This window comes from Prunus persica, chromosome G4 (assembly GCF_000346465.2).
Source record: "Prunus persica cultivar Lovell chromosome G4, Prunus_persica_NCBIv2, whole genome shotgun sequence".
NCBI lineage: Eukaryota > Viridiplantae > Streptophyta > Magnoliopsida > Rosales > Rosaceae > Prunus > Prunus persica.
Window position 1 is genome coordinate 20733567 of NC_034012.1, and position 16024 is coordinate 20749590.

General features: G+C 41.5%; 1 protein-coding gene, 1 long non-coding RNA gene and 1 pseudogene across 2 annotated transcripts; 1 reads left to right on the forward strand and 2 right to left on the reverse strand.

Moving 5' to 3' along the window:
• Positions 1-295, reverse strand: part of LOC109948701 — a 2674-nt pseudogene extending 2379 nt beyond the window's left edge.
• LOC109948458 lies at positions 10960-12031 on the forward strand. Its single transcript, XR_002271083.1, has 3 exons — positions 10960-11098; positions 11184-11252; positions 11363-12031. It is a non-coding gene; the product is annotated as an uncharacterized LOC109948458 (long non-coding RNA).
• LOC109948702 (uncharacterized protein K02A2.6-like) lies at positions 12578-13126 on the reverse strand. Its single transcript, XM_020562402.1, has one exon. The coding sequence runs from the start codon at positions 13124-13126 to the stop codon at positions 12578-12580; it is 549 nt and encodes a 182-aa protein (XP_020417991.1).

Here is a 16024-nt window from a genome sequence, read left to right on the forward strand (position 1 = left end):
CCCTTGAAAATCCGAAGGACCGAGTGCCCTTCACGCCTGGTCGTACTCATAACCGCATCAGGTCTCCAAGGTGAACAGCCTCTGGTCGATGGAACAATGTAGGCAAGGGAAGTCAGCAAAATGGATCCGAACCTCGGGAAAAGGATTGTCTTTGAGGGCTGGGCACGGGGGTCCCAGTCTTGAACCCGTTGGCTATCGGTGGACTGCTCGAGCTGCTCCTGCGGCGAGAGCGGGTCGCCACGTGCCAGTCGGGGGACGGACTGGGAGCATTCCTTCGGGGACTTTCCCCGGGCATCAAACAGCCGCCTCAGAATATGTACGGACAGGGGAATCCGATTGTTTAATTAAAACAAGGCATTGCGATGGTCCCGTGGATGCTAACACAATGTGATTTCTGCCCAATGCTCTGAATGTCTAGAAGCGACGCATGCGACCGCCGCCCGTTTGCCGACCCTCAGAAGGGGCCCTAGGCCCCTAAAGGCACGTGTCATTGGTGAAGCCCTCACGGCGGACGAGCTACGAGGGACGCCTTAAATTATAATTTCTACTGAGCGGCGGATAAAATCCTTTGCAGACGACTTAAATACGCGACGGGGTATTGTAAGTGGCAGAGTGGCCTTGCTGCCGCGATCCAGTAAGATTCAGCCCTGCGTCCCTTCGATTCGTCCCTCCCCCTCCTTTTCCATTTAACTTTTCCCCAAAACTTGGCGAGGCTACCCATCCGACACTTTGTATTTTTACGTACTTGCCTTTTACAGCCTTCACTTGGCATGCCTTGCCTTGGCATGTTGTGCGTTGGCCTTGGCATGCCTTGCCTTGCGTTGGCTTTGGCTTTCCTTGCCTTGCGTTGGCCTTGGCATGGCTTGCCTTGCCTTGCGTTGGCTTTGGCTTGCTTTGTCCTACCAAGGCCTTGACATGTCGTGCCTTGGCCTTTGCAATAGGTCAAAGTAATTAGACACTTCAAGTTTGTACGAAATTCGTTCGTAAAAGGAGTGGTTGATGTATTGCATAGTTTTAGCGATTGGATTTCATTCAAAACTCACCGAATTCACTAGGTCAACGAAATTGGACACTTCAAGTTCGTACTGTAAATGAAGTGGTTGGTGCATTGCATTGTTTTAGTCATTAGATTTCACTCAAAACACACCAAATGACTTCTCCCACCATATTACTATGTAGCAAAAGTTTTGGAGTCGATCCAAAATCAATAGGTCAAAGAAATTGGACACTTCAAGTTCGTACGAAGTTTGTTCGTAAATGGAGTGGTTCGTGTATTGCATAATTTTAGAGATTGGATTTCATTCAAAACTCAGCATATGACTCCTCCCGCCACGTTATGATGTTGCCTAAGTTTTGGTGTAACAACCCAGTTCTTAAATAATACTTAATTATTAATTTATTAGAGGGAAAGACAATTTTGCCCCCAGAATAGTTTATTGGAGAAAGTTGACTTTTCACTCGAGAAGGAATTTGGGGATTTCACTTGTACCGTTGCGTAAAACACGTCGAGATGAGTCCGTAGACACGTAGTGGGCTCAAATCGGAGTTGTAACGAAGAAGTTACGATCAAAAGAAGTTCAGTGGCACAAGTTTTGGAGTCGATCTGAAATCAACAGGTCAAAGAAATTGGACATTCAAGTACGTACGAAGTACGTATGGAGTGGTTGATGTATTGCATAGTTGGATTTCACTCAAAACTCACCAAATGACTCTTCCCACCATATTACGTTGTTACCCAAGTTTTTGGCTCGATCCGAAATTAAGAGGTGAAAGAAATTGGACACTTCAAGTTCTTATGAAGTTCGTTCGTAAATGGAGTGGTTGGTGTATTGCATAGTTTTCGCAGTTGGATTTCATTCAAAACTCACAAAATGACTCCTCCCTCAATATTATGATGTTGCCCAAGTTTTGGAGTCGATCCGAAATCCACAAATCAAAAAAATTGGACCCTTCCAATTCGTATGAAATTCGTTCGTCAATGGAGTGATTGATGTAAGGCCTAGTTTTAGATATTGGATTTCACTCAAAACTCACCAAATGACTCCTCCCAACAAATTATTATGTTGCCAAAGTTATGGGCTCGATCCGAATTTAATAGGTCAATGAAATTGGACACTTCTAGTTTGTAGGAAGTTCGTACTGTAAATAGAGTGGATGGTGTATTGCATATTTCTAGCGATTAGATTTCACTGAAAACTCACCAAAGGACTCCTCCCAGCGTATTATGAGTTTGTCAAAATTTTGGGCTCGATACGAAATCAATAGGTCGAAGAAACTAGACAGTTCAAGTTCTTACGAAGTTTGTTGGTAAATGGAGTGGTTGGTGTATCGCATAGTTTTAGTGATTGGATTTCACTCAAAACTGACCAAACGACTCCTCCCACCATATTATGATGTTGCCAAAGTTTTCGGCTAGATCTGAATTTAATAGCTCAACGAAACTGGACACTTCATGTTCGTACGAAATTCGTTTGTAAATGGAGTGGTTGGTGGATTACATAGTTTTAGCAATTAGATTTCACTCAAAACACACCAAATGACTCATCCCACCATATTATGATGTTGCCTAAGTTTTGGGCTCGATCCGAATTCACTAGGTTAAAGAAACTAGACACTTTAGCCTCGTACGAAGTTCGTTCGTAAATGGCGTGGTTGGTGTATTGCATAGTTTTAGCAATTGGATTTCACTCAAAGCTCACCAAATGACGCCTGCCACCATTTTATGATATTGCCCAGGTTTTGGGCTCTCTCTGAATTCACTAGGATTATGAAACTGGACACTTGAAGTTCGTACGAAGTTCGTTTGTAAATGGAGTGATTGGTGGATTGCATAGTTTTACAATTGGATTTCACTCAAAACTCACCAAATGACTCTTCCCACCATATTATGATGTTGCCCAAGTCTTGGGCTCAATCCGAATTCACTAGGTCAACGAAATTGGACACTTCAATTTAATACGAAGTTCGTTTGTAAATGGAGTGGTCGGTGTATTGCATAGTTTTAGTGATTGGATTTCACTCAAAACTCACCAAAGGACTATTCCCACCATATTATGATGTTGTCCAGGTTTTGGGCTTGATCCGAAATCAATGGGTCAAAGAAATTGGACACTTCAAAGTTCGTTCCGTAAATGAAGTGGTTGGTGTATTGCATAGTTTTCGCAATTGGATTTCACTCAAAAATCACCAAACGACTCCTCCCACCATATTATGTTGCTGCCCAAGTTTTGGGCTCAATCCAAAATGAATAGGTCAAAGAAGTTGGACACTTCAAGTCCGTATGAAGTTCGTACCGTAAATGGAGTGATTGGTGTATTGCATAGTTTTAGCAAATGGATTTCACTCAAAACTCACCAAATGACTCTTCCTACCATATTGTGATGTTGTCCAGGTTTTAGGCTCGATCCGAAATCAATAGGTGAATGAAATAGGACACTTCAAGCTGTTATGAAGTTCGGTCGTAAATGGAGTGGTTGGTGTATTGCATAGTTTTAGCAATTGGATTTCACTCAAAACTTACCCAATGACTCCTCCCACAATATTACGAGTTCCCCAAGTTTTGGGCTCAATCTGAATTGACTAGGTCAATGAAATTGGGCACTTCAAGTTCTTACGAAGTTCGTACAGTAAAGGGTGTGGTTTGTGTGTTATATAGTTTTAGCGATTGGATTTCACTCAAAACTCACCAAAGGACTTCTCCCACCATATTATGTGGTTGCCCAAGTTTTGGGCTCGATCCACAAAGATATTCGACACTTCAAGTACGTTGTCCAAATTTTGGGCACGATCTGAAATCAGTAGGTCAAAGAAATTGGATACGTCAATTTCTTACGAAGTTCATTCGTAAATGAAGTGTTTAGTGTATTAGATAGTTTTAGCAATTGGATTTCCCTCAAAACTCACCAAAGGACTCCTCCCACCATATTATGACATTGTCGAAATTCGACAATTCAAGTTCAGACGATGTTCGTTCGTAAATGGAGTGGTTGGTGTATTGCATAGTTTTAGCGATTGGATTTGACTCAAAACAAACCAAATGACTCCTCCCACCATATTATAATGTTGCCAAAGTTTTGGAGTCGATCCGAAATCAGGAGGTCAAAAAAATTCGACACTTCAAGTTCGAATGAAATTCGTTCCTAAGTGGAGTGGTTGGTGTGTTGCATAGTTTTAGCGATTGGATTTCACTTAAAATTCGGCAAACCACTCCTCCCACCATATTATGATGTTGCCCAAGTTTTCGGCTCGATCCGAATTCACTAGGTCAACGAAATTGGATACTTCAATTTTATACGAAGTTTGTTCGTAAATGGAGTGGTTGGTGTATTGCATAGTTTTAGCGATTGGATTTCAGTCAAAACTCACCAAATGACTCCTCGCACCATATTATGATGTTGCCCAAGTTTTGGGCTGAATCCGATATCGATTGGCCAATGAAATTGGACAATTCAAGTTCGTATGAAGTTCGTTCGATAAATGGAGTGGTTGGTGCAATGCATAGTTTTAGCTTTTGGATTTCACTCAAAACTCACCAAATGACTCCTCGCTCCATATTATGATGTTGCCCAAGTTTTGGGCTCAATTCAAATTCACTGGGTCAATGAAATTGGACACTTCAAGTTCGTTATCTAAATGGAGTGGTTGGTGTATTGCATAGTTGTAACGATTGGATTTCACTCAAAACAAACCAAATGACTTTTGCCACCATATTATGATGTTGCCCAACTTTTGGAGTCGGTCCTCAAAGAAATTGGACACTTCAAGTACGTACAAAATTCATTCCTAAATGGAGTGATTGGTGTATTGTAGAGTTTTAGCGATTGGATTTCACTCAAAACTCACTAAAGGACTCCTCCCACCATATTATGGTGTCCAAATTTTGGGCTCGATACGAAATCAATAGGTCGAAGAAACTGGATAGTTCAACTTCTTATGAAGTTTGTTCTTAAATGGTGTGGTTGGTGTATTGCATAGTTTTAGCAATTGGATTTCACTCAAAACTGACCAAACGACTCCACCCACCATATTATGATGTTGCCAAAGTTTTGGGCTGGATCTGAATTTAATAGGTCAACGAAACTGGAGACTTCAAGTTCGTATGAAATTCGTTCGTAAATGGAGTGGTTGGTCAATTGCATAGTTTTAGCAATTGGGTTTCACTCAAAACTCACCAAATGACTCCTCCCACCATATTATGATGTTGACTAAGTTTTGGGCTCGATCCGAATTCACTAGGTCAAAGAAATTGGACACTTCAGCCTCATACGAAGTTCGTTCGTAAATGGCGTGGTTGGTGTATTGCATAGTTTTAGCAATTGGATTTCATTCAAAACTCACCAAATGACTCTTGCCACCATTTTATGATGGTGCCCAGGTTTTGGGCAATATCTGAATTCACTAGGAGAACGAAACTGGATACTTGAAGTTCATACGAAGTTCGTTCGTAAATGGAGTGGTTGGTGGATTGCATAGTTTTAGCAATTGGATTTCACTCAACACTCACCAAATGACTGTTCCCACGATATTATGATGTTGCCCAAGTTTTGGGCTCGATCCGAATTCACTAGGAGAATGAAACTGGACACTTCAATTTCATACGAAGTTCGTTCGAAAATGGAGTGGTTGGTGTACTACATAGTTTTAGCGATTGCATTTCTCTCAAAACTCACCAAATGACTCCTCGCACAATATTATGATGTTGCCCATGTTTTGGGCTCAATCCGAATTCAATAGGTCAATGAAATTTGACACTTCAAGTTCTTACGATGTTCGTTCGTAAATCAAGTAGTTGGTGTATTACGTAGTTTTAGGGATTGGATTTCACTCAGAACTAACCAAATGACTCCTCCCACCATATTATGATGTTGCTCAAGTTTTGGGCTTGATCCGAATTCACTAGGTCAACGAAGCTGGATACTTCAAGTTCATACGAAGTTTGTTCGTAAATGGAGTGGTTGGTATATTGCATAGTTTTAACAATTGGATTTGACTCAAAACTCCCCAAATGACTCCTCACTCCATATTATGATGTTGCCCAAGTTTTGGGCTCTGTCTGAATTCACTAGGTCAATGAAGTTGGACACTTCAAGTTCGTACAAAGTTCGTACTCTAAATGGAGTGGTTGGTGTATTGCATAGTTTTAGCAATTGGATTTCACTCAAAACTCACCAAAAGGACTCCACCCACCATATTATGATGTTGTGCAAATTTTGGGCTCGATCCGAAATCAATAGGTCAATGAAATTCGACACTTCAAGTTCTTACAAAGTTCGTACTCTAAATGGAGTGGTTGGTGTATTGCATAGTTTTAGCGATTGGATTTCACTCAAAACAAACAAAATGGCTCCTCCCACCATATTTTTGTGTTGCCCAAGTTTTGGGCTCCATCCGATTTCTCTAGGTCAATGAAATTCGACACTTCAAGTTCTTATGATGTTAGTTCATAAATGGAGTGGTTGGTGTAGTGCGTAGTTTTAGCAATTGGATTTCACTCAAAACTCACTAAATGACTCCTCCCACCATATTATGATGTTGCCCAAGTTTTGGGCTCCATCCGAATTCTCTAGGTCAATGAAATTCGACACTTCAAGTTCTTACGATGTTCGTTCGCAAATGGAGTGGTTGATGTAATCCATAGTTTTAGCATTTGGATTTCACTCAAAACAAACCAAATGACTGCTCCCACAATATTATGATGTTGCCCAACCTTTGGAGTCGGTCCTCAAAGAAATTGGACACTTTAAGCACGTACGAAATTCGTTCGTAAATGGAGTGGTTGGTGTATTGCAGAGTTTTTGCGACTGGATTTCACTCAAAACTCACCAAAGGACTCCTCCCACCATATTATGATGTTGCCAAAGTTTTGGGCTCGATCCGAATTCAATAGGTCAGCGAAACTGGACACTTTAAGTTTGTACAAAATTCGTTCGTAAATGGAGTGGTTGGTGGATTGTATAGTTTTAGCAATTGGATTTCACTCAAAAGTCATCAAATGACTCCTCCCACCATATTATGATGTTGGTAAAGTTTTGGGCTCGATCCAAATTCACTAGGAGAACGAAACTGGACACTTCAAGTTCACACTAAGTTCGTTCAAAAATGGAGTGGTTGGTATATTACATAGTTGTAGCAATTGCATTTCTCTCAAAACACACCAAATGACTCCTCCCACCATATTATGATGTTGCCCAAGTCTTGGGCTCGATCCGTATTCAATAGGTCAATGAAATTCGACACTTCAACTTCTTACGATGTTCGTTCGTAAATCAAGTGGTTGGTGTATTGTGTAGTTTTAGCAGTTGGATTTCACTGAAAATTCACAAAATGACTCCTCGGTCCATATTATGATGTTGCCCAAGTTTTGTGCTCGATCTGAATTGAGTAGGTCAACGAAATTAGACACTTCAAGTTCATATGAAGTTCGTTCGTAAATGGAGTGGTTGGTATATTGCCTAGTTTTGGCAATTGGATTTCACTTAAAACTCACCAAATGACTCCTCCCACCGTATTATGATGTTTCCTAAGTTTTGGGCTTGATCCGAATTCACTAGGTCATTGAAATTGGACACTCCAAGTTCTTACGAAGTTCGTTCGTAAATGGAGTGGTTAGTGTATTGCCTAGTTTTAGCAATTGGATTTCCCTCAAAACTCACCAAATGACTCCTCCCACCATATTACGATATTGCCCAAGTATTGGAGTCGATCCAAAATCAATAGGTCAAAGAAATTGGACACTTGATCTTCTTTCTTTGGCAACAAAAAATGGAGAAGTCTTCATGTAAGACCTCCCTTCATTAACTCCCTGTCAACTCCTCTGTGATAGTTGAAAATTTTGACTTTTCAAAGTCAGGAAGTCACGTGGGGCTCTTTTGGGAAAACATTTTTTAGTAAAAAAGATCTGCTGACTCGCTTTTGAGATCAAGTGACGAGAATTTTTCAAAAGCTGGGTTTAATCCAATTTCTTAGAGGTTTTCGACCTGCTTGGTGATGAATTACCATTTAATTGGCAATTTTATTGGTTATTTTTGTGTTTTTAAACCTCTGCCACCTTTGCAAAAAACTTGGGCTTCTAATGTCGATTGGGCTGCTTTCTGGAGTTAAGGCCCATTCTTCTGTTTTTCTATTTATGGGCCTCTTCGTCAAAATAGGCTAGCGTGTGGAATTCTTAGGCCCAAACAATGCCCCCTTAAGTCTGAATCGTTTTAAAATGGTTCAATTCTTAATGATTGGCCAATTAATGATGCACGTCATTTCCTGCCGTTGCACTAGCACACGTTTGTCTATTCTACTAGGCTTCGTGGGGAAGTGGGTATTTTTAACAGCTATTTTAATCTGGGTAATTTCTTCACTTCCCACGATCTTTCTTCGAACTCTTTATAAGATTTACAGAACCCTGTTCCTGTTCATAAAAAACCTAACTCTGTTTCAGCTTCTATTTCCCTTCGAAAACTTCTGGTCTTTCGCTTATTCTTCAATTCTTCCCTATTATTTGTTTGAATTCGAAGATGTCTTCCCCAAAAACTCGTGCCAAGAGCTCTTCTTCTTCACGATGTCCTGCTTATCTTACTGGAGATGGTGTTGATCAACATGCAATCGAGGTTCACAGCAAGCTTCACCCATATGCCCAGAAGAATCTGGACGAAAACATCCTCCATCTATTCGAAAACACCCTTGTTCTGGGCCCTCACTGGTTTGGTTCTGTGCCGAAGGAGATGGCCAACTTGTTCAAGGATGATGCTAAGGCCCCTCTATGTTTTCAAAGTTCTACTCCTCTGGCTTCTCACACCTGGGTCAGCAAGAACCTGAGCCGCTCGTTTCCTTGAAGTGAAGTGAGGAACAGTGCGGTGAAATGGTCAGACTAGATTGATAGGCTTCTTCTGAGGCATGGAGCTCACTGGAAGAGGGTTGGGATTTATGACGCAATCCTTTTGTCCAAGCAGTCTATTAACAGATATGAGAACCTTCTGGCTACTGCTCTGTGCTTCTGGATTTCTGTCAGTAATACTTTCGCCTTCCGTTTGGGTCCATGACTCCCACCTTGCTGGACATGGCTCATATTTTTGGGTTTAGAACTCATGGAAGGCCTGTTGATACGGTTGGTGATTATCACAGGAGAAAGAACCAGGAAAAACATGCCAAGCCATTCACTATCTCCCCTGCCATGATCAACCAGAACTGCTCATTTTCGAACTATCTGAAGAAATTCAGTACTAAAAAAGATAGGGATCAATAGTACATGTTGTTCCTTCTGTATTGGTTGAAAAGGTTTTTCTTTCCAAACCGTTCGTCAGCAGTTCTGCTTGAATACAAGCACCTGGCAGAAGCTCTGCATAATCACACAGATGTGGGGCTTGGGCTAATAGTTCTGGCTCATATGTACAAGAATCTGCATACTGCTACCTTGGAGAATCCTCTGAACCTATCTGGTCCTGGTGCCTTCTGGATGATCCAAATCTGGCTGCATGTTTATTTCCCAGAATTGAGGTTCCCAAACATTGTTCTACCTGAAGACCAAGTCATGGCGCATTTGTTCTGCTTGAAGACCAAGTCATGGCGCATTTTTTGATGTCAGCAGAAGTGCCCAAGAGATCGATTGAAGAGTGTTTGATGTTTTTTAGGCACTGCACCAAGAGGTCTGCTGCTCAGTGGCAGGTAGTGCTTAGGAGGTCCTATCCTTGGTTTCAGCTTGGATACAGACTTTTTGAAGAGGAGCCTAAAGAAGAAGAAGCCATAATTGATTTCAGGAAGAAGTTCCTGAGTGTGATGCTACCCCGGGATCTGCCCATGGTAGGGGTAAACCTCTTAACTACCACTTGGGCGCAGAAGTCTACCACCCCAACTTATGTGCCAGGCAACTTAGCTGCCTTCAGCTCATTCCAATGAAATCTTGTGGAGGGATTTAGATGACTTAGATGTGCACAAGGACTGCAGATGCTCAGTGAATAAGATAAATAACTGTGTGGATGCTCTCTATGCATCATGAGAGCCCAATTCCTGCAATTATGGCGATTTTGACGCCTGGTAGAAAGCTAGTTTGCTGGTCTGCTTGACTCCAGTTCTGCCACTAAGATGTTCTTTGTTGGCTGGGATTCCTGGAATGTCCATGCAGGGGCAGAGGCCAAGAAATTTATGGCACAGACAATCAAAGACATCAATGCCCAAGTGATTGAAGGTAAACTCTCAATTCTGCCTCTTTCATTCCATTCCGTCAGTGATTATCTTATACTGCTCTGGTGCTGATGTTTAAAACTCTGTTCTGTCTATTTGTATCAGATCCTTCTATGATAAGGAACCTTGGGGGACAAGCTGTTCAGGTTGGAGAATTGATTGGTAAGTTTCTGAATTCTACCCTTAGGCTTGTTTCTTGCTGGATTGTCTACTAGCCCTTTCTTCTTTTGGTGTAGCTACTTCTGTTATTGCTGGTGGAGACCTGGAGCTCTCTTTTTGTGATGAGGAGGATGATTATGAGACTCTGGCAGAACCAAGTGCTAAGGCAACTCCTTCTGCCAGAAAGAACAAAAGATAGGAAGCCACTCAAGCTCAGGATAGTGCTGTCCAGCCTGATCCTGCAGGTAGAATTCTGGTATCTTTAGCTCTATCGCCCTTCTGATCAGTTCTAAGTTCATTTCTGACTTCTTCTATTTGTATATTGGTAGTTGAAAGTTCTTCCCCTCCCCTAACCAAAGTGAAAAGGCTTAGAAAGAGAGCTGTCCAAGAATCTGAGGAGACAGAAGAGGCTGCAACTGTTCCCACCGAAACCACAGAGACTGATGAAAAGCTGTAAGAGGCCTTTAAAGTCGTAGAATAGGAGAAGGAGGTCTCCAAAGTGGACAAAGAAAAGACAAAAAAAGGAGAAGAAGAGGTGAGATTCCTTGTAGAAAGGATCCTTGCTTCCTTTGCCATAGTTTTGATTTGTTTTACTCTTTCTGACTTGAGTTCTGTCCTTTTGCAGGAAGAAATTCCTGCTGAAGTAATAGCAGAGAGCATTGAGCTGACTGAAAAACAGCGAGAAGCTCAAAGGACAGAGCCCACCAGCTCAGAATTGGCTCTTTTTGATGATGTGGAGGCAGAACATTCTCCAGCGGTCCTAGAACCTGAGGTAGCTTATGTTCTTTCTCAATTCTATCTGGTTTCCATAGTCCTGTCTATTTATGTCTTTCTAATTGAGGTTCCTGCCTTTCTAGGTGGAGGAGGACAGAACTGCTAGGACTTTAGTTGTGGTGACCAGTCCTCTCAAGCCTCCTATTGTGGTCGTAAGTGTTATCCTACTTCAGTTCTCTTTTATTCTAGTTCTTGCATGGAGCTAATTAAAGTTCTTTCCTGCATATGCCCATTCATTCTATTCCTGGTTCAACTACCACAGCCTCCTTTGCTGATCCAGAGTTGGAAGAGTTTGAAGCCATGGACTTAGATGCTCAACTGTAGCAATTGGAGAAACTTGGAGCTACTCCAGGGAAAGCCAAGTTAAAAGCAGTGGATGAGGCAGTGGGAAGGGTGAAGTTCTGGCAGTCAATTGAGTGGGATTTGGATGAGAATAAGGAAGTTGTTGATTAGTTGATGAAAGATCTGGACCTGCTGCATAGGGAAAACATGGCTCCCAGGCCTATCCTTGAGATTAGCTTGGTTCTGGGAAGAGATGTGCTCAACCTTCACAACTGTTACGAAGATCTCAAGCCTTCCTTCCATGCCTCTGAGTTCTACAAGACTACTCATGAAGCCAATCTGGCAGACCAAAAGAAACAGAAAGCAGAACTGGATATGATGGTTGCCGATTGTTAGGAGACCAAGTCTACTGCTAATAAGCTACAGAAACATATTGAAGAACTCCAGAAGAAACTGGCTGGATTAAGAGAGAGGCAAAACAAGCTTGGTGTTGGGCTGGGAGCGAAAACTAAGGCCACTTTCCTTGTGCAGAGTATGGTCTCAGCTTCAAAACCTGCTTTAGAGATTGCAGAAGCCTTCATCCACCAGGGAGTACTCCTCCAAAAAGAACTATCCATCAAGAAGACTGGACTGCAGGAGACTCTTAGAAAAATAGGACTTTAAACTTCTATTTTGTAATAAAACTTAGTCATGTAAAGATGACTATATTTAATAAAGGGCTCCTATTTATTTTGTGAGACTTGTCTTTTCATTTTGTTCAAAAACAAGAAACACAAAATCTAGAAAGCAAGAAATAAATATTTACAAGAACTGACTGAAAACATTTAAACAACAATTTTATCCTTTTCTGCTTCGATCCTAGGATTTGTTTGTACTGCCTATGAATCCCACATGGTTGGATATGACTTTTTCAACCATTTGCCATTGATTGGCACAGCATGGATGTCCCCATCTTGGTCTTGTAACATGTATGCCCCTAATCCAAGGACTTGCTTAATTATGAAAGGTCCTTCACATGTGGGTGACCACTTTCCATAACCAGCAACGTGTTCTCCAAGGGGTAGAACTGCCTTCCAGACAACTTCTCCTTCAAAACTCTTGTTTCTAACTCTCTTGTTATAGGCTCTTGCCACAGCTTGTTTTTCTATAAGAGTTTGTTGAGGGTATCAATCATACTTGCATCCAATCCCTCCAATTACATCAACATTGCTTGTGAGTAGTCTTCTCCAACTAAATTATGTTGCTTGGCAATTCTGATGGACTGAACTGCGATTTCCATGGGCAGAATTGCATCATGATCATAGGTTAGGGCATATGGAGTCATGCCAGTTGCTTCTCTTTTTGAAGTTTTATAGGCCCACAAGGTTTCTGACAGTTTTTCATGCCATTGCCTTGGATTTTCCTCAAGCATTTTCCTGATAATGTTGATAATCACCTTGTTGCTTGATTCTGTCTGTCCATTAGCCTGTGCATAATAAGGAGTGGATTGAAGTAGTTTGAACTTGAATGCTTCTGCCATGTCTAGCATTTCTCTGGATATGAAGGAAGTTCCCCTATTAGTGGTGATTGATTCTGGTATGCCAAACCTTTGCACAATCTGTTCTTCTATGAAGGTAATGATCTCTTGAGATGTGGTGGATTTGACTAGCTTGGATTTTACCCATTTGGTGAAATAATCTGTAGCCGCAATGATAAAACAATGTTGTTTTCTACTGGCTGGATAGATTTTGCCAATGAGGTCCATTGCCCATCCTCTGAATGGCCATGGCTTGACGACTGGATTCATGGGGACTCAGGGAGCCTGCTGGATTGGACCATGTCTTTGACAAGCTTCACATCCCTTGGAATATTCTATGTAGTCTTTCATCATGGTAGGCTAGAAGTAACCTTACTTCCTAATCAACCAACACATCTTCCTTCCGCCTTGATGTGCTCCACAAATTCCCTCATGGACTTCTCCCATGACTTTCATGTATTCTTCTTTCCCTAAGCATCTTAAGAGCAACTCATCTTTGGTTTTCCGAACCAACTCTTCATTCCACATGACATAATTTAAAGCCATGATTCTTATCCTTTTCTCGGATGGGAGGGCTGGATATTGTAAATAATTAATTAGGGGCAATCTCCAGTCCTCCTCACTCATCATGGCATAATTGACATCTACCTCCATCCCTCTAGTAAGAACAGATGCCAGACTTTTCCTTCCTACCTTGATGATTCTCTGTACACAGTCTTGAGGCATCTGTACTCCTATGGCTATCTAGGACATCTCATTGGCTGCAAGGTTTTTTTCCCTTGGAATATGTTCCCAAGTGGCTTCCCTGAATTCTGCCAGGAGATTTCTGAGTACCACTAAATAGACAGCTAAGGAGGGACTCAAACACTTGTACTCTCCAGCAATCTGTTTTAGTATAAGCATGGAATCTCCCAGAATTTCCACACACTGAACTCCCAATTCTACCAGCATTTCAAGACCTATGATTAAAGCTTCGTATTCTGCCATGTTATTGGTGCACTGGAAATCTAGCTGGAATGAATAACAGTGTCTGATTCCTAGTGGATCTTCTAAAACAATTCTTGCTCCAGAGGCTAAATCAGTTTTAGATCCATCAAAGTATAGCTTCCAGGGGGTGAGATGGACTGAATAACTAGGAATATTGAGACAAGTGTGAGCTCTGGTCAGCAGATCTGCATTGGCTATATCCATGGAATCCATATTCTCAATTTCTTCTCCTGGATGATCTAACAGGAAATCTGCAACAGCCTGTTCTTTGATGGACTTCTATGGAACATATCTGAAGGCAAATTCTGATAGGGCCAGAGTCCATTTACTAGTTCTCCCCCTCAACATTGGTCTTGTCAGCATATACTTGATTAAAACTGTTCTGGCAATGATGTAGATGGTAAAGGGTACCATGTAATGTCTGAGCTTTGTAGCAGTAAAGTATAAAGCCAAACAAAGCCTTTCGATTGCAGAATATTTCCTTTCTACTTCTGTCAGAGTTCTGCTTAGGTATTAGACTGCCTGTCCCTTTCTTTCTTTGTTAACCTGAACTAAAGGACTCCCAGAGGTCTGCCCCTCTTCGGTGGGGACAAAACTGGCGGATTTGAGAGGTAATGCTTGATTTTCTCATAAGCCTGCTGGTGTTGTTCTTCCTATTTAAATGTCTGTTCTTACTTTAATCTTAACAATGAGGAGAAAGGCTAGATTTTTCCTGCAGAATTGGATATGAATCTTCTTAGAAAGTTGATCTTCCCTAGGAGACTTTGTAATTCTTCCCTAGGAGACTTTGTAATTCTTTCTTGTTCCAAGGTGGCAAAGCTTTCATGATAGATTTGCTTTGTTCTTGTTGATTTCTATTCCTCTTTGGTGGACCAGGAAACCTAAGAAATTGCCAGCTTGAACTCCAAAAACGCACTTCTTGGGATTCATTTTCAACTTGTGTTGCCTCATTCTTAGAAATGTTTTCTTTAAATTTGATACATGATCTCCTTTTTCTGGAGATTTAATCACCACATCATCTATGTATACTTCTAGAGAATGGCCTATCATGTCATGAAAAACAGAATTCATTGCTCAAACGGAAAGGCATTACAGTGTATTCAAAAGCGCCTATATGCCCTGGACACATGAAGGTTGTCTTGTGGATGTCTTCCTCTGCTACCATTATCTGATTGTATCCTGCATTGCCATCCATGAATGACAGCATTTGGTTATGAGCAGCTCCGTCTACTAGCATGTCTGCCACAGGCATAGGATACTCGTCTTTGGGAGATGCTTCATTTAGATTTCTGTAGTCCACGCAGATTCTGACTGCCCCCCCTGTTTTTATTTTAAGAACTAGTACAATATTGGACAGCCAATCAGCATAAATGGGTAGTCTGATAAAACCTGCTCAAACCAGTATCTCTATCTCTTCTTTAACTTTGGGTTCTGTCTCCATGGACATCCATCTTCTGGCTTGCTTGACTAGTAAGCATCTTTCTTTCATTGGCAGTTTGTGCTCTGCCAATCCTCTGTCCAGTCCAGGTATTTCATGGTAATCCCATGCGAAACAGTCTTTGAAATCATGCAGAAGTGCAATGATTTCATCCTTCAATGGTTCTTCTAGTAATGTGCTGATGAAAGTAGGTCTAGGATCCTCTTCTGTTCCTTGGTGTATTTCTTGCAAAAGATCCACCACATCTGGCAGGGAGTCATCCAGTAGGGAGTCATCCAGTGCTGCTGATGCAAATTCCAATTCTTCCTCCTGTAAATCTCCTTCATGTTCTTCTATACTCTCATGCATAAATTCTGCCATGTTAATGGCTAGACTATGTACAGAAAGCTTTATTTCTTGCCAATATACCAACAATCTATTTGTAATGGATCAGATTGTTGTAACTCGATCCCTTTCTTGCTAGTTTGAGCTAAACATCAGAACTATGGAGGTTAAAGGGTAACTACTTTCTCACTTTTACTATTACTCTGCCAAATTTACCACTCTTAGCTGACTTAAGCATTGGAGAGCCTTCGGCCGGCACCACACCAGTGTCTGAAGCTTAACAACTGCTTCTCCTACTCTGTCTTCTGAAGGTCTTCACCTTCTCCCCTGCTGAAGACTACCTACTTCTCTCTAAGTTGACCTCCCAAAAAGAGCAT